Here is an 18,634-nt window from a genome sequence, read left to right as displayed (position 1 = left end):
AATTAATCAAACCATGTGCACATTGAATGAAATTAATATTAATGAACATTTGAAGTTTCACATAAGTACTGGTATTTGGGGGTTGGGCAGTTTGTTGTTGGTCATTTTAGTCATGTCTCACTCTTTATGATGCCATTTGAAGTTTCCTTGGAAAAGATATTGGAGTTGTTTGCCATTTCCTTCTCCAGTTTGTTTTAGAGATAAGGAAACTAGGACAAACAGGGGTAAGTGTCTGAGCTGAGATTTGAATTCAGGAAGATGAGTATTCCTGTCCTCAGGTATTGGGGTAATTAAGGAAATACTATCAATGAGATAAATTTTATCTTCTTGTTAAAATACCTATTTTTATATAGCAAGGGATAGCTTTTTAACACTTATTCTTCTTTCATAATTAATATTTCCTTTTTTTATAGTAGGAAAAGCTACAGATTTGTAGCCCAAAATCTAGCTCTGTCCCTCTCTAGCTGGGTAAAATTAGGCAAGTCATTTTACCTCTATCCACAATTATGAAAAAAGAGACACTATCTGCATTATATATCTCACAAGTAAATCTGAGGACTAAGTGGGATAATGTATGCAAAGCACTTTGTAATCATAAAAGTACAATATAAATGTCCACTTTTATTAATTTGATTTTGTATCCCCTGTACTTAGAATAGTGTTTTAATGCTTAATGTTTGCTGAACTGAATTTTTATTTCACAGATTCCTTCTTCTAAAGGACCCCAAAATATTTTGTCACATACTGTAGACTCCTATAACTTATATTACACATAAAAAAAAAAGACGAGTGACAGAGTTCTCTTAAGTATATTTCACACTCAATACTTAATTATCCATACTAGAAAGAGAAGGCATGTATAAAAGGAAAAAACATATTTGTTATATGGGTTATTGTTTATATTAGTAATCCTTTAACGGATCTATGATTTGGAAGTTAACAATTTCACATGAGATTAAGGATGTATATGTCATAAACTTCTGAATAAAATAATCTTATAGTAGGAAATAGTATTTAGACAACATGTAAAATACCTGTAAGATTTTACCAATTCTATACATCTTAAGAGGTTCTAATGTTTTCTCTAAATAAATAAATAAATAAATAAAAACTCAAGTAGGAGAATGTCATTCTTTTAGAAAGAAGGCTGCTTTCATGAAACCCAATATGAAACTTTAAAGTTATTCTTATAGATGTCATGATTCACTAGAAAGCTCAGAGAATGGGCTAGTTTTGTTTTGTTTTTTTTAACTCAGCTTCTGTCTTAGAATCAATACTGTATATAGGTTCCACAGCAGAAGAGCAGTACAGTTTAGGCAATACGAATTAAGTGACTTGCACAGGGTCATAACTAGGAAGTGTCTAAGGCCAGATTTGAACCCAGAAACTCCCATCTCTAGACCTGGCTCTCAACCTACTAAGCCACCTAACTGCCCCCAGATAAAAGCCTATTCTAATTAGTTGAATTCTAAGAATAACATTTGGCACTGAAATTTTTATTCAAATATTAGTATGCTTTCGTGCCCTAGCAAATTGAGAGAATATAATTTGATCTTTCTTTGATGACTCCATATCTTAAAGTACAATTAATCAACTCTCAGAATATCAAAAGTAACAGAGAACGACGTATCATTCAGTGACCTAAATATAAAGAAGACACAATAAGATTTGAGTACAATGTGTACCCAAGTCAGGATATGCTGAAGATGATTTTTTTTAATTAAACCTGAAACCAGCTTTCTTTTTTTAATCATTTGTATCTCAATAAGGGAGTACAGTAAAGTGAATAGGGTGCTGGAGGTAGAATCTGGAAGATTTATTCTTGCCTCAGATATCTAGTCACTATATGACTGAACAAGTCAATTAAATCATCTAAGCTTTAGCTTTAGTTTCTTCATCTACAAAACAATAATAATAATAATAGCGCTTAGACAGGTTTGTTGTGAATATCAAGTAAGAAAATGAACTTAAAGGGCTTTGTAAAACTTAAAATGTGTGTGTACACATAAACACATACACAAACACACATTTGCTATTATATCCTGGATAAAGTAAGAAGATAATAAAGTAATAATTCTAGTTAATTGGATTCTACTTAACATGTTTTAGTATGTTGCTTATTTTTTGAGAAGTAGGGTATTTTTCTAATTTTCCCTATGAGATAAATAATGAATCTATTTGAACATTCTTTAAATGAATACACATAATTCACAACCATCACCTCTCCAAAATCACCAATGACATTCACAAAATATTTAAAATTTTCAGGCTCTTCAAACCATGTCAAGTAATATATTAAGAATACTTAAGTATTGCATTAATACAAGTATTATATTAAGGATATTAGGACAGACTGTAATAATGAATATAAAACACATGCAAAAGCACAAAAGATTACAAAGTTTTAGGTGTGTAAGAAATCCCATAAGCAAACCATAATTCAATACAATAAATTCTGCTGCTGTTATAGTCAGAAAACTGAGCTATTTTGGAAACTAATTTTAAAAGATTAAGCATGTATATTATGAACTAAATATTAAATATTCATATTTAAGAAGACACTTAAAGGTCTTACAATGTTACAAATTATGAACATTGTAAAGAAAACCATGCATTTTTCAAAGACATTTTTGACTAACAAAATTCCAAATAAAGCTGTTCTTATGATAAACAATGGAAGAACAAAGGCATAACTGAACTCTTTAGAAAATCAAATCAAATCACTAAAGAATGTCTTCTGTGCAACACAGATTTAAATAAAAATATTCAGACATATGCCCATTATAAAATTTTGAATATATGGAATTTAACTTGAAAATGACAATTCATAAACCTGTCATTAACCCAATTATTGAAGTCCTAAGAACACTAGTTATAATTTAAGTATTTCACAAATCCTTTAAACTAATTTTTTGAAACCATCTAACATTAGTAGCTGCATGTACAAAATCCACCTTGCAAAACTCATGCACTTAAAACATAAAATTCATCATCATATGCACAAAGCTAAATCAAAAAAATAGGAAATACCTTTGGCCTTAGCTTTTCTCCTGGCTACCCCACCTGGTTCCTCTGTTGGTGTTCACAAGATGAAGAGAGATTATAGGAATACATTTTTATGGAAATTAATGAACACTAATAATTTATAATGTTGCTACAATTAATCTTGCAGTCATTCTAATATAAAATTCACCACTTTGTTTCTTATTTTAAAATTTTATATACATACTTACCATTTCTAAAATATTTAAGGAATCTTTATTAATTTATTAATAGGAAAATACCATAGTGTCACTTATAAAATGAGAGAAGGCTCTTATCATTTTATTAATAAGATCTTCAAGTGACCACTAACCTGGGAGCCAACAGAAACAACTTATTATAAGTAAGTCATTTTGACAGTTAGTGTGCATGCCAGAAGAGGGCCTAAACTCCTTTATACAGAAAAGGCTTGGTGGATAAAAAGGAAATGGTTGAACAACAGCTCCCCACACTTTGCCTCACAGACTGATTTCTAGAAAACACAAGGCAATTGCTATGACAAAATTTTTCAAGAGTGATTGCTTCACTTATGACAACAAAATTCACCGGTCCTATATCATTGGTGTTAGTAACCTCCAGGAACAGAAACTCTCTTCACTGCTACAATGGGTAAGCTATAGTTAAGAGTCAAGAGAGATGCCAAGAGAACTGAAAGATTTAAGCAATTTGCCTGAAGTCACATAGACAGAATGAGTCAGCAGCAGAACTTGAACCTAAATATTACTTTTTCCCAAGATAGAGTACTATTCCCTATACCATGCTCTTATTTCCTTCCTTAATAAGACTCTCCTATATATATGTAAATATTGTTCTGACTTTGTTATCCAAAAAAATTGTGTGAGGTCTCTGAATTTCTTCTCCTGAGACTGGCTTGGGTGTGAGGAAAAAGGAATAGGGACTGAGCCTATGATTTCACTGGCACAGGAAACCTCTAGGTAAGGAATTTTTCTCTATGAATGCAGGTCGGTATCTTCTCTGCAACTTAAAAGACAAAGAATTGCTTAGAGCAGTGATGGGCAAACTACAGCCCACGGGCCAGAAGTGACCCCTGAAATGTTCTATCCGGCTGGGGGACATTATTCCTAATCTGACGAATACAATGAGGATACAATACAATGAAACTTCCAAGGAGTTGCCTTAGAAACAGACTGTCAGATGAGCATTTCCTTTCCTTTGGTCCAATCTTTAAAGTTTGCCCATCACTGGCTTAGAGTACCAAGGAATGACTAATCAAAGATCACTCAGCCCATAGGTGTCAGGGGGTGAAGCTTGAAACCTGGCCTTCCTGGGTCCAGAGCAGTTCCCCATTGACAACTATCCTTATCATGACATTAAGATGCCATTCCATAAATGCCTCTACCTCTCAGCACTCTTCATACGATGTACATATTCCTTTGGATTTGATACAGATCTCTTCAGATTCTTTTCAACTGGGAAATGCTGATTCCGTGATACTCCACTAATCAGATCTATCCCTCTCACTTGGTACCCAAAATGCAATAGTATACAAAGTTATAGAATTTTATACTTTATAAAATGGCTTTATATAATCTCATTTGATCCTTACAAGAATTTCAAGTAAAGAATCTGTTGCTTTGCAAAAGAAACTGAGGCTGGAGTAAGGGTCAAGGCCAATACTTTGATTACAATGTTTGTTCTGTTCTATCACTTCACTTCTTACTTTCAAATTCTAAACCAGATTCAATGAATGTGCTACACCTTAGATCCACATTACCTAAAGTGATGTACTGAAAAGGTCAAAAAGCAAGTGAAAAAGCTTTTGTAGAGGTTTGTGATTTACTCTGCATAGCTGGATTGGTTCACGCAAGGAAAGGAAAAGGAAAGGTTCCAAGGAATTTAAGGAAAGGATTTAAGGAGTTGGAGATTTAAGAGTTGGAAGGCTCTCTGCATCTTCTTAAATCCTGGAGTGTTCCTGTCCCTTCTGGAGTTTAGAGGGATCACCTCCTGCCTGGGTTAACGGACTTTCTGTTGCAAGCCATTAGGCCTGTTCCTGAGACCATCCTGTCTCCGAGGGAGAGACCAGATCCACCCAGATTTCTCCTATCTCCTTGTCAGGATTCCTGTGTTCCAGTTTTTTTTTGTTTTGTTTTGTTTTTTTATCCTGGGACTCCATTCTAGGAGCATAGGGCCACAACCAGTAGGCAATGGGTCGCTCAGGGTCACCCAGCTGGGAAGTGTCTGAGCCCGGATTTGAACCTAGGACCTTTCGTCTCTAGGCCTGGCTCTCAATCCACTGAGCTAGCCCAGCTGCCCCTACTTTAGGTTGTAGTTTCTTTAGCAGATGTAGTTTTTACAGGGTGGGGTTGCTAGCCCCACGCCCAACCCTCCTCCTTTTTCATCCGGGCTAGGGACCGTCCTTAGCCCAGGAGTGGTAAGAGTGGGCGATAGGGGTCAAGTGACTTGCCCAAGGTCACACAGCTGGAAGTGTCCGAGGCCGGACTTGAACCTAGGACCTCCAGTCTCTAGGCCTGGCTCTCAATCCACTGAGCCACCCAGCTGCCCCTGATATAGTTCATCTTTTAGAGAGAAGAAGCCAACCTGAGCCGAGTGATCTGTCTGTCTGAACTAAGGCTTAGCCATCTTTGGCTGGACCCACTAGGGTGACTTTGCCAATTCCTTCACCCTATCCAACCTATCTATCCAACTGAACTACAATCAAGTCAACCAATTATATTGGGGGGCCAATAGTCAGGAAACTAGGATAGGATTTGGGGGTCCAAGACAGTCAGAGTAGATTAGAGTATCAAAAAACAGAAGAGGGTTTCATGAGAGCCCTAGATTGGAGGGAGGTGTTAGAAACCTAGTGATTATGGAAATACTCTGGCCATCCTTCCTTTCCCTGTTTTGAAACTTTGTAATAAATCCATATTCTTTTCATAAACCCAAATAGCAGTCAGATTGTGTTTTAACAGACAATCAAATGGTGGACCTACCAGACCGGCCCACAGCCTGTTACAGACAGAGCAACATACTTTCCTAGACTACCATCAATCTAGGACAAGTAACTCACTTATTTCAGTACCTAGTTGCTAATCACTGTTCTTTGGGGCACTGAAGGAAAGGATTGGACTAACTATAATCCAGCTAGTTAGAAAACACTGCATTGGCAGTCTTCTGGGAAATGGGAAAAGGTCAAGACTGCTGGCCTTAAGAAGGAAGAAGAAGAGAGTTTTTATCAGCAGTGACTCTCCCATACATTATCTGCTACATAGGATCCATAATCTGCCAGGAACCTTAAATGCAGGTCCCAAAAACAAACTTCATTATATGGTGCAGTATGAAATCACTGATTTGTACTCCACTAATTAGGAACTTGTATTTATAAAAAGGTGGGACTGGTTTACTTTCACATCCTAAAATGGAAAAGGAGGTCAACAAAGCAAATTAGCAGTGTTCCTTTTTCTTTTCTTCAAAATATGGTAGTAGTATCTGCTTCCTCCTTACTTCAACCTTAGAAGAAAAGTTACTCTTAACTCCTTGCTAAAACTGGAACCTCCATCAGTACCTTTAATCCAACTCCCTGATACAGGAATCACGTCCTTTCTATTCTCTTCTACTTTTTAAATCATTAAATGACTTCTAATCATCATTGGCTCCTTCCCACTTGTATACATACTACAATCTCCTGAGCTCTCTAAAGAGTTCTAAAATGCATTCCCTTGACTCTTTTACTTCACCTATAACTGAATTCTATCTATCTACAACCCTTCACAGTCAAACTCCCTGTTAAGACATTCTATTTGTTCTTCTCACCCTCTCTCCTTAACCCTTTGAAATCTGGCTCCCACTTTTAACATTCTTTTAAAACTGTTCTTTCAAAAATCACCAAGGTCATTATAATTTCCAGGTTTTGTTTTTGTTTTTTTAATCTTAAGTCTCCTTCACTCCTTAAATGTAAAGTTATCAACCATATATGAAATTTCCTTCAATATTCATTTCCTGGCACTCTTCTCACTAACCTGAGCAACGGTTTATAAAGAAGTCTCCAAACAGGCTTTTCCATCTCTATTCTCCATGCTACAAATTATACATCATAAATGTTAAACTGATATTAAACTATTGGACATATCTATAATGAAAGATACTCTTTTTAATGCCTTCCTTAAAATTTTTACTATTTCCATTTTTTAAAAAAATTTTCCCCCAAATAAGGCTTAATATATTTGTGTCATTTATGTTTGTCTATATCTCTTTCTTCTGTATCACCGTAAACATTTTTTGTTCTGAGACAATTTTTTTGTTCTGAGGTTCTTCCATTACTTCTGTAAACCATCCCTACCCCAAATATAATGCTCTGCATATAAAAGGCTCTCACTAAATTTTAGTGCAAGACAAAAATTAATTGAAGTTGGAAGAGGAAAAATAATCTTTTCTCTCAACCACTGATGATGCCATAACAATGGACAACAGCAGCATCTCTTATCTTCTCTCTTCTCACATCATACATGTCATTTCAGAACAAAAATTAAGTTGTTGCTTTTTTTCCCCTTAAAAAAAAAAACACTTTAAAATAGTCTTGAATTTCAGTATGTAAATATAAAGACATTAAAATTTTCCCTTCAGCTAAGGTTATAAACGTATTCCTTAAAGCCTATATCTTTCACCAAAATGCATAATTAAAAACTAAGTTTAAAAACAGAATGATAAAAAGGAGCTTGTTTTCCCCTATTTAGTTATGGAATTAGAAAGACCTAGTTGTTAGAACAGTTGTAATTCTACTCTATGCCAAGAGAGGGAGACCTTAAGTCACATTTCTCATAGGGTATTATATAAGTAATAATAGAATTTTAGGACTGGAAAATACCTTTCAAATAATCTAAACTGCCCATTTTTACAAATGACAAAAATGAACTAAGATAAACTCTTTTCAAAAATATATAAATGAAAGGGTTACATCATTGAAAAGTCTAAATGAAATAAATGGACAAGCAAAAATAAGTGGCAAAAATAAAAGTAGGGGGGCAACCAAAGTTTGAATTTGTTGTTTTAATTACAAGTTCTTAAATAATATTAACTAAATTATAGTACAAGTTCTTATTACCTCCTATGGGGCTAAAAACAAAAAAACCTCAAACTCTTTCCATTAACTATCAATCAAAATAATTAAGAACCAGGATTAGGATTTAAAATCTAGCCTTTATTTATTGATACATAAATAGGAGTTTCTTCCAAATAATCAGTTCTGCATTTGCCTACCAGAATGAAGGAAAGATAAAAAAAATCAAGTCCAGTGTCCCTGTTTCTGCTCCAAAGGATGAACAGAACAACTCTAATTCTTCTTCCAAGCAGGATGTTTCATATACTTAAAAGATAGCTTCAATGGTCCCCCATCCTCCAAAAATTCCCTTCTCTAGTACTAACCATTTCCAATTCTTTCAATTAATCCCTATCCACTATGGACATTATCTTGGGGCCTTTCAACATCTTTAAATCACCCTCTTTAAGACACTTTCTAGTTTATCAATGTCCTTGACAAATTGTAGCAATAGGAATTGAACGTAAAACTCCAGACACTTTCAGACAGGACAGATCTGAAAAAATATCCCATTCCAAGTACAGTTTAAACTGCTTAAATGACTTTCTTGGCTACAATTTCACACTGATAACTGATACAAAACTTAAAAGTCTACTAAAGCCCTCAGACCATTTTCAGGAAATCTGCTATCTAGCTAAACAATCCCTATCTTCTAATACTTATGAAGTTGATTTTTTTAAACCTAAATGTAATACTTTACATTTAACCCTAATAAGTTTCATATTACTATATTTGGCCCAATTTTCTAGCCTGTCGATTTTTCTGAATCCTGCAATTCTATCCTTCCCCCAGGTTTGGGTAACGCACAAATTTGATAAGTGATTTATGCCTTTATTCAAGCCACTATTAAACTCTGTTTAACATCATGGGACTTAGTAAAGACCTCTGGAATTCTCTATTATAGTCACCCTTCTAAGTTGAAAGCAAAGCTTTAATACTTACTCCTTTACTAAAATTCCTTGAGTTTGGTCATTCACCTAGTTTCAAATCCACATAATGGTACTATTATCTAGCCTTTATTATAGACAGCATCATCACCATCATCATTATATACAGTGTTTTAAGGTCTGTATGCAAAGTGCTTTAGAATACTATTTCAAAGTCTGTCATATTGTACAAAGTCCAGATCCTATGGAAGATGAGTGTGAAAATCCAGACTCTGACACATTGTATGACTGGACAAGTCACTTAACCCTATTTGCCTCAGTTTCTTCATCTGTAAAATGAACTGGAGAAGAAAATGATAAACTACTCCATTAGCTCTGCCAAAATAACTCTAAATGGAATCATGAAGAGTCAGACACAACTGAAAAATGACTTAAATTCTATGGCTCATTGCACACTTATAAATCTATCACCTCTGAATCATCATACCTCTCAAATTAAAATTGGTCACTTCAATGATCTAAGTTCTAATTTTTTTGTGCTATTTAACTTTAAATTACTATAGTCACTGTGTATGCTATACTCTTGATTCTGTCTAATATATATATTAACATATATATATATATATATCAGCTAAGACAAGGTTTCACAAATTCAGATTCATTGCTTCTTACAGAACAGCAACATTCCATTATATTTAAATATTATAGTTTGTTCTGTCAATCGACAATTGATAGGCACTCATTGTTTCCTGGGGTTGTTTTTTTTTATTGTTTTGGTTTAGTTTGGTTTTGCTCCTACAAAATCTTCTGCTATAAAAATAACTGATATTTCTGAGACTTTCCCCTGAGGTATATGTCCAATAAAAGGGTCAAAGGGTATGAATAGTTTAGTTATTTTTCTAACATAATTCTAAACTATCTTCCAAAATAGGTGGACATTTTACTGCTCTAGTAACAATATACTCATCTTTCTAAGGATTGACTAACATTTAATTATTTGTATTTTTTATCAACCATGCAAATTTATTAGATTAACAAATACTTTAAAGTCTCTACTATGTGAAGCACTTGGCAAATATGAAATGAAACCTCAAAGTTGTTTTGACTTAAATTTGATTCGATTTACTTTACTTTTGGTTATTTAAGATTATTTTTCTTCATATGGTCAATGATCATATGCATTTATTCTTCTGAAAACTGTTTGTTTCTATCTCTTAATCATGTATCTACTAGGGCTATCTTTCCTTCCTGAACTCTTTCCTTCTTTGTTTTTACATCTAAGGCCTTATTCAATTTTTTACTGAGAATCTCATTGTCCCCAATAATCTAGAAAGGAGAATTTACCTTCACCTCTTTTGTTAACTCTTCTCAGAGGGGAAATCTGGCTGCACTTTAAGAATAGATATTGGTACTTAGCTTTGGCAAAAATAGAAATGCTGCACATTCTATGTAGGTCACTACGAAATTCTTCCTGGTCTCCATACTTGCTTGCTAAAAGTGAAAACTTCAGTCTTATACTTCTTTCTAGTAGCTCTCTTGTAGAACTGTTGTGGCAAACTGTTTTTAGAATATCTAAAGCTCTAGGATGGTTGCTCTCTTCCTATCCCTCAAAATACATGACCTATAAAATTAAAATCACTCTTTACATAATCAAGAGAGGTCACTCTAAATGATGGTGTGCTGGATCCATATTTAGGATAGCCCTGGGATCAAGTTTAGTATCTAAAACTACCTATTAGTTATGGGCAAGTCACTTAATTTCTGTGTAGCTCAGGTGATTTCTAAGATTGATTTGTAGATGGTTTTGCAAACTAAATGGGTAGGAGCATTCATACTTTTAAAAATTACAAGTTCTTAACATTCCAATATAGAGAAAATTACTGTCAAAATCTAGTTAAAGTAATACCTAGCCCTAATGATTTTCATGTTACTTATATAATCTGTCCTCCTGAATAATATTAGTAAAACAATAAGTGACCCAAAAAACTTAGGAAATACTAGGATGCACATTGAAAATACCTTGTGTTTTTGTTTTACCTTCAAAGCAAGTCAAATGTCCTTAAGTCTACACAGTATAAAACATTCTCTAAAATCCTACTTCAATGCCAACGAAACACACTCTCTGGCAGTCCCAATCTAAGCCAAAAAAGCTTTAAGTCCAAAGAGCACTGTGGCTAAATCTCAACACAGAATTCCTAAACATCCTTTTCCAGTCTCCTTTCAACAGTGAACTAGAGGGGAGATCTGGAAACAATTAATTTCTCATTGCCACTCCCAGATTCTGCCTCTGATGCTATTAGTTAGCAATTGAGAATTCCCCTACCTAAATATATCAACCAATCCTAGTGGAAGCCTCAGCACTATTCTCTCTCTCCTATCTCAAGAAATTCATTTACTTCTCTCAGATTTCCTTATACTAGAGGAATTCAACATACACATTAATCTTCCCTCTAACAAATTAACCCCCAAGTTACCTTATCTCCTCAATTCCTATACTTCACAGTCATACTTTTATTTCACAATCACACAAAATTATTACATTTACATGATCAAGAATTCTGAACTAATATTATCTAATCATGACTCCATTTTGTCTCTAATCTAACTCATTCTTCCTTAACTTATTTATCCTCATTATTTCAACAAGACTTTGACTCCCTCACTTCTCTCATCCTCTGGCTTCACTTCCTCAATCTCTAATCTCATCCTCAAAGTTACAGAGATCAACATTACACTGTACTCTAAATACTAACCCTTTATTCCCCCTTTTCTTGGATTCTATCACCATTTATGCCTGGCTAAACCCAAAACCTAGACTCTTCTCCTCTTAGGCCAAGGTGTCCAGAAATAAACACAATACTCCAGATGAAGTCTGACAAAAGCATAGTACATGGTATAATCATCTTCCTATTCATAGAAGCCTTTTCCATCTGTAGTCAAAGATTACAATAGTTTCTTTGGCTTCCTTGTTAGAATGCTGAATCATATTGATTTTGTGGATCCTAAAAACCCAAAAATCTTTCTCGGAACAACTACTATCTCATCATGCCTCCTCTGCTTTCTGCCTACTAAGCTGATTTTCTGTACCAAGCATAATTATATTCTTTTAATTTAATCTTACTAAATTTGGTCCAGTGTTGTAGTTGGTGAACTTCCATTTAGATTCTGACTTTTCACCCAGTATGTCATCTAATGCTTCCAGGTTTGTGTCATCCATCTGCTAACTAATGAAAATATTATCCATGTCCCACCCTATCCAAATCACTGATAAAAACATTAATAAGCATAGGGTTAAGGACAGATTCCCTGAGACTCTGGTGGAGAGATCTCTCTTGCTGGTCTAGCCATTTGACCAGTTTTGAATTCACATGATTTTATTATCATTTCATCCCAATCTCTTTTTCTCCACAAGAAAAATACGAGATATTTTATTTAAAATTTGACTAAAATCAAGGTAAACTACATATAGCATTCCCCTTCACTTAATAATTTGGTACTCTTGTCCAAAAAGGTAGTAAAGCTAACTTAGAGTGGCCTATTCTTGATGACACCAACCAGCTATTTGAAATCACTTTAGATGCATACCAATCATCTTTTTTAAAAAGGATGCATTCTAGAATTTTTCTACTCCCTGGTCTATTGTAAACAAATTCTTCTCTTTTCTCTTTTGAAAACCAAGATATCTGCTCTTCTCCAACTCTGGGGTACATCTCTCATTGGCCATGATCTTTCGAATATCTTTCACTATCAGCAGTTCAGTCATCACATCTTGCAGTTCTTTCAGGACCTAAGGATGTAGTTAATTTGGGCCAGGGACTCATTAAGGGCAAATGGTTACCCTCTTACAATCTCCTTAATTATTTTGGATGTCAATTACTCTTGGACATTTTTGTTCTGGTACCTCCAAAATGAAGCTCATTCTTCTTGTCAGAGAAAACAGAAATAAAATAAGAATTGGGTAATTTTGCCTTTTTGGTCAGTGGTCAGGTATCACTGTCACCACATCTCTATGCCTTTCTGGTCTATTTTTTTTTCCTCTTAATATAGCTAAAAAGAAGTTGTGTTGGTGTAAACCCAGATGGGATACATCTTCTCCAATCCTCCAGTCCTTCATCCTAACAGGGTTTCACAACACAGTATTCTTTGCTATATAGTTCAGATGCATTCCTGCCCACATACATTTCTAATTTTATAACATGCTAATAATTAATAATAATAGCTAACATTTATATAGCACATATTATGTGCCAGGCACTGTGACAAGTCCTTTACAATGATCCTATCATCTAATCTTCACAACCACCCTGAGAGATAGATGCTCTTATTATGCTCATTTTACTTGGGAGGAAATTGAGACGGACAAAGGTTAAATAACTTGCCCAAGGTCTCATAGCTAAGTATCTAAGGCTAAATTTGAACTCATGTTTCCCTGATGCCAGGCCTAGTTTAATATGTACTTTACCACTTAGCTTCTTCAGCATCAATAAGAAAAACATAGGACTTCCCTTAGCACATCACCATATCTGTTATTCCTGTTAGTGAAAAGGATGTTTAAATTAAAAAAAAAAAAAAGAGTCCCAGAGTACCTTCAATCAGGATAGAAAATACTTTGCTCCCCTACACAGCCTTTTCCCAAAACCCACAGACAGCATATACCAGGGCTGATAGCACTGGAGGTTGAAGCACAGATGAAGAGATTCTGGATTCAGAGAACAGAGGCATTACACTCACTGTGGCAACTCTAGCCAGGACTGTTCAATCATCATTGACACCAGGCAATCAGCATTAAGTATATAAAGAGGATGCTAGCTTGGAAATCATTGCATTATATATTGGATTTACAAAAAACTATATAAAAAGAATTTTAATCTAACAAAATAAGGCAGAGAATTAATTTAGCAAAGTTCAAAATTCTAACTGTTCTCCATTTCTTACATAACGTATGGAATCTTTATTTTATTAATCCCCAAGTGTGAAATCCTTTGTTTCTATCAAGTATCTTTAGTGATAAAATTAAACTAAGATAATCAATTTCAAAATGTAACTTTTTGAATAATTTAAAGAAATTGAAGAAAACATATAAAATCATAAGATGTAAAAATACAAGATTCTGATAAATTTCAAAATATTTAGTATCAACGCTTTAAATTTTAAATAATCTTTCATTCTCATCCTATCTGATCAATCCCTGGCCCACCCCAACCCCACCCAAAAAAAAAAAAACCCTATATATGCCCACTGTTGAAGGAAGCCACAGAAATCCAGGGTTCAGATAAATTCCTTTTCCCTTCACATAATTTACACCATTATATTTTTCATGGAGAGAAATGAGGTATAATTATTTTCTGCATATGAATTGCATATTAGTATCAATGCAAGGCAAGCAAACACTAATAAAAATATTAATGTATTTAACAGGCATTTGTAAGTTTACCATTCCACAAATTAAATGATTTGCCATTCATAAGTTTATCAAGCAGTATATATTTTCAAAATTAAATTTTATCCTAGATATAATAGTTACTTAAAATTAAGTTAAAATTAAAAACATTAATTTATGAATATTAGATATGTGAGTTTGAAATCAAGGGTTAGATTTCAGGATTATTAAAATGTCACCATAATTAAAATTTAAAAGCCACAATAAGTGGTGAAGAAAGCTTGAAGCAATCTTTAAATGAAATAAAAAAACTCAAAAAAGAAAAAAGATATCTGCATTAATGCAAAACTTGAAACAAAACTCCATAATATGTACTGATGGAACCTTAGTTCTGATAAGCCTTCATATATCCTTCAAAATTATAAGTCTTCAATTGCTAAACATTAATTACCTAACAAAAGTGGAAGATAATAAATACTTCTATTATTAAACCATTTTATAACTATTACCATGTTTAAGTTCTTTGTAGGGATTTTTAAGTGTCACTTTATTAACTAATAATTAACAAACTACGTGAGGAAAAACTCCAGGAACATTATTATATGATACACAAAAAAACCAAGACAAAATGGAAATGTTAAAGTAGGAAGCAAATCTGATAAATGAGGTCATAATTTGAGATTGCTCTCTCTCTTCTACTTTATTTTATAAATTATGGACCATTACATTTAGGAGTCTAATTAAGACGTTTTTCCATTGAGAATGGCAAAAAGAACCAATACAGCTTCAGATTTTAGTATAAGAATCACAACTGGAATAACATGGGCATGTTATGGACTTTATGGCTAAATTAAAATATCTGAAAAGTATAGTTTTATTAACTAGAAACACTAAAATTTTCAAGATTTCAAAAATTAAAAAATTTCAATTTCATTCACAAACCATTTCATTATGTACACTAATACTTTAAAAGTCTAAGGAGAACTATTCTGAAATTTAAAAATTCATAAGCTTTGAAAGTTCACCCTGATAAATGCCAAATTATAATGATTTCATTTAAACCTCTATGAATTAAAACTTGTAGGGCATTTACTAAAAGGCTTAAAATTAACAAATCTGGTGGCTTTTACTACATTACTTCTGTCATGAAAAAATAGTAACTTGAAATGATTAATAGGTATTAAGATTTCAAGAAAGTCGCTGAAAAGTCTAATTGTTTTTTTAATGTCCCCCTGCACAAAGACACATCACTACAATAAATTCTAATTATTCCTAAGATTTTAGACTCTTATTTTAATATATAACTTAAAAGCCTTTGAATTTCTATGCCAATATTTGTAGATAAATATTAAGTATAGGAAGAAATAGAAAGACATTAGATATTAAGGTGAGTGAATAATTTTAATATTTTCAACATTTATATAAGATACAAATTCACATTTTCCCACTTGCATAAAATTTGAAAAAAAAAAAAGGAAACCATATCCACACATCATAGGTGTGAATTTGCTACTTTAAACTAAGATGAAAGTTTGCTTTCATAGACAGAAACATACTGGCATGCCATAAAACATAAAACAATTTGTTTTAACTAATCTATGGCAAGATTATATGGTTATTTTTTCTTTGAAAAGTACTTCAAAAAGCACCAATATAGAGCTTTTAATTAAAATTCATATTAACTTAATGTAGAAATTACTTAATCTAAAGTAAATTCTGATAAATAAAAATTTGTATCAATTGTTTTGTTATAATTTATATATAATAATTATATTAAAGATCAATGTCTAGAAAGAAGCATGTCCTTTATATGTTAAAGATCATGCCAGAATATTTTATCATCAAGACCATTACCATCATCTCAATATTCTGTTAGAAAAACAAGCAATAAGTGTTAACAATAAAAAAATACTACAGTTAATGTTTCACGTTTAGTCTGGAGAATGCACAAATTAAAGCAAAATCATACAGAAACCAACTATACCATTTTTAAAATTTATTTTGTAGATTGTTAAAACAATTTTGGAGTGCTACTTCTCCTAATACAAAATAGAAAGTTAATGAAAGAGCCATTAACTAATGAAGGAAGGTCACATGGTTGATTTTATTCTTAGTAAAATCAAATATTAGGCCCAAGTCCCCCCTGCAATTCAATCCTGATAGAGCAAGAAATGAGCTGCTTCAAGTTTAGCACAAGCCCATAATTTTATGACTTTGATCAATGTTACTGGTTCTGTAAATCCAAAATAATACAAGTCTTTTTTCCCTGAACCCCTTCATTCTGTGACGTACCATCAACATCATCAGCAGTTTCGCTCTCTTCTTCTTCTAGTATTTCAAAAGGAGTCATTACATCATAGAGAAAGGAGAGGAAGCCATAAAACCAATCAGAGCTTTCCTCTGCTAAAATATTAAGGACTTCCTCAAGAGAATCAATATTTTCATTACTGCCATCTTTGGTCAGGCCTACACAAGAATAAAGGAAGAGAGAGAAAGAGAAAGAGAAAATAAAGGAGAGCAGTTAGGTGGAAAAAAAGAAATTGAAGAAATGTGATTTAAAGAAAGGAATCTTGTACATGGTCATAGGTGTTTACAGAAAAGTTATTTAGGAAAGGAAAGTACTGACTGCAACAGAAAGTATCAGAATAAACCCTACATTTTAGACAGGAAAAAAACTCTATATAATTAACTCTCAATTCCATGCAGTAATGAAGGTCAGTGGTATGGCAATAAAAAGTTGAAAATAACTAAAAAATTATTCTTGCTAGCTTTGGAATGCATTAACTTACTTCCTTAATGTTATTTTTGCAAGAAACTAACTTCTCTAATGATATTGCTTCAACTAATAGTTTGTATGTCAAGAAAAAATGACATTAAAATATGTCACAGATAATCTACAAAGTTGATCACTTGCAGTTAAATAACCAAGAGGTGAGTGGGTGTATAAATATTTTAAGACCTGTCCACAAGAATTCACTGATAACTATAAAATTTATTTCCTCAAAATTTTCCCCATTAGACTCTCTAAAGCTAGACTTAGTTAACCAGGCCTATTTTTTCACTTTTGTTTAAAAGCAAGTATAAATGCACTTTTAATAAACTAGTCTCCACAATTAACCTCCACTATTATGATCATCAATATCATTAATAAAAAAAAGTCTAAAATAATCACTGTGAAGTTGCAGGATTAGAGGCAGAAAAGGAATTAAAATAAATTAGCTCTCCAACCTTCTTTCCTATATTTTCCACCAATTTCTACCACATTAAAGTAAAAAAAAAAAAAAAAACAGATCATTAACCTATAAAAGCTATTGCAAACCTGAATCTCAGATTTTTTTCACCTCGCTAACTAACTCAAACTAGGCACTACAGGCTTTACTAATTGATTTCTCCACATTATTATTAATAACTACAATTAATATGAGAAATATGGTTATAATGTTGGTCAAGTTCGATTATACACAATTTACTTCACTTCTCTCTGTTTTATTGAGCTGTCAATCTCTCCATTCTCTCAATTTTAGCAGTAAAGTTTCTTCCTAATTAACATACAGATCTGATCATGTCTCTCTGAGGCCTAAAAATCTTTAATAGCTCCTCTGCTGTCCACTGAATCCAAAGTTCTTGAACTAGCATTTAAGATGTGTCAAAATACAATCCTAAAGTATTCATCATCAGTAAGTCACACATGATTCCCTTTCAAAATACTCTATGCCCTAATCAAGTTCAATTGCATCCCATAAACACAGTCAGCATTGTCACCTCTATTTCTCAGCTTACATTATTCTCTGCGCTTTTCCCTGAACTCTCAACCAAATCTCAATTGTTAGTTAGTCTTATCAGACAACTAAATGCTATCTCTTCTAAGATACTTTTTCTCTTTCTTCAAACTGGAAGTGCCCAGGCCTGATGTAATTCTCCTTATTCAGCTTACATATCTTCTTTCTTCAGTGTATTTTTCTATCTCTTCCCGAAAAGCAAGAAGTCAAATTCTATATGGAACCTGAAACTTTCCCAATAGATTATAATTTCTTTTAGGGCCAGGCTATGTGTTTTAGCTATATTTTTAGCTCCATAAACTTATACTTCAGTGCTCTGTCCACTAGGCACTAAATCTCAATGTGCAATCAACAAGTTAGCATTCAAATTAAACCATTTTCTGGCAAGGAGAGATTCAAAAACAGGTGTGTGTATGTAAATATATATATATATATATACACACACCCAAATTGTAATATATATATATATATATGTATATATATATATATA

The 18,634-nt window shown here is 33.1% G+C and overlaps 1 protein-coding gene across 3 annotated transcripts in view; it reads right to left on the bottom strand.

Annotated features, from left to right (window-relative positions):
- The window catches only part of LOC123238881 (aspartyl/asparaginyl beta-hydroxylase-like), an 84,588-nt gene that overhangs the window by 948 nt on the left and 65,006 nt on the right, over positions 1–18,634 (bottom strand). For 2 of the 3 annotated variants that reach the window (XM_044666131.1, XM_044666141.1), the window contains one exon: positions 3,031–3,072. In XM_044666131.1, coding sequence (XP_044522066.1) covers positions 3,031–3,072 — 42 coding nt within the window. Of the gene's footprint in view, positions 1–3,030; positions 3,073–16,570; positions 16,832–18,634 lie in introns of those variants that run through there. The other variant, XM_044666146.1, reaches the window with a different exon arrangement.

The sequence above is a fragment of the Gracilinanus agilis genome, chromosome 1, assembly GCF_016433145.1.
Source record: "Gracilinanus agilis isolate LMUSP501 chromosome 1, AgileGrace, whole genome shotgun sequence".
Classification (NCBI taxonomy): Eukaryota; Metazoa; Chordata; class Mammalia; order Didelphimorphia; family Didelphidae; genus Gracilinanus; species Gracilinanus agilis.
The sequence above is the reverse complement of the archived record's forward strand: the minus strand, read 5'-3'. Positions and strand labels throughout refer to the sequence as shown.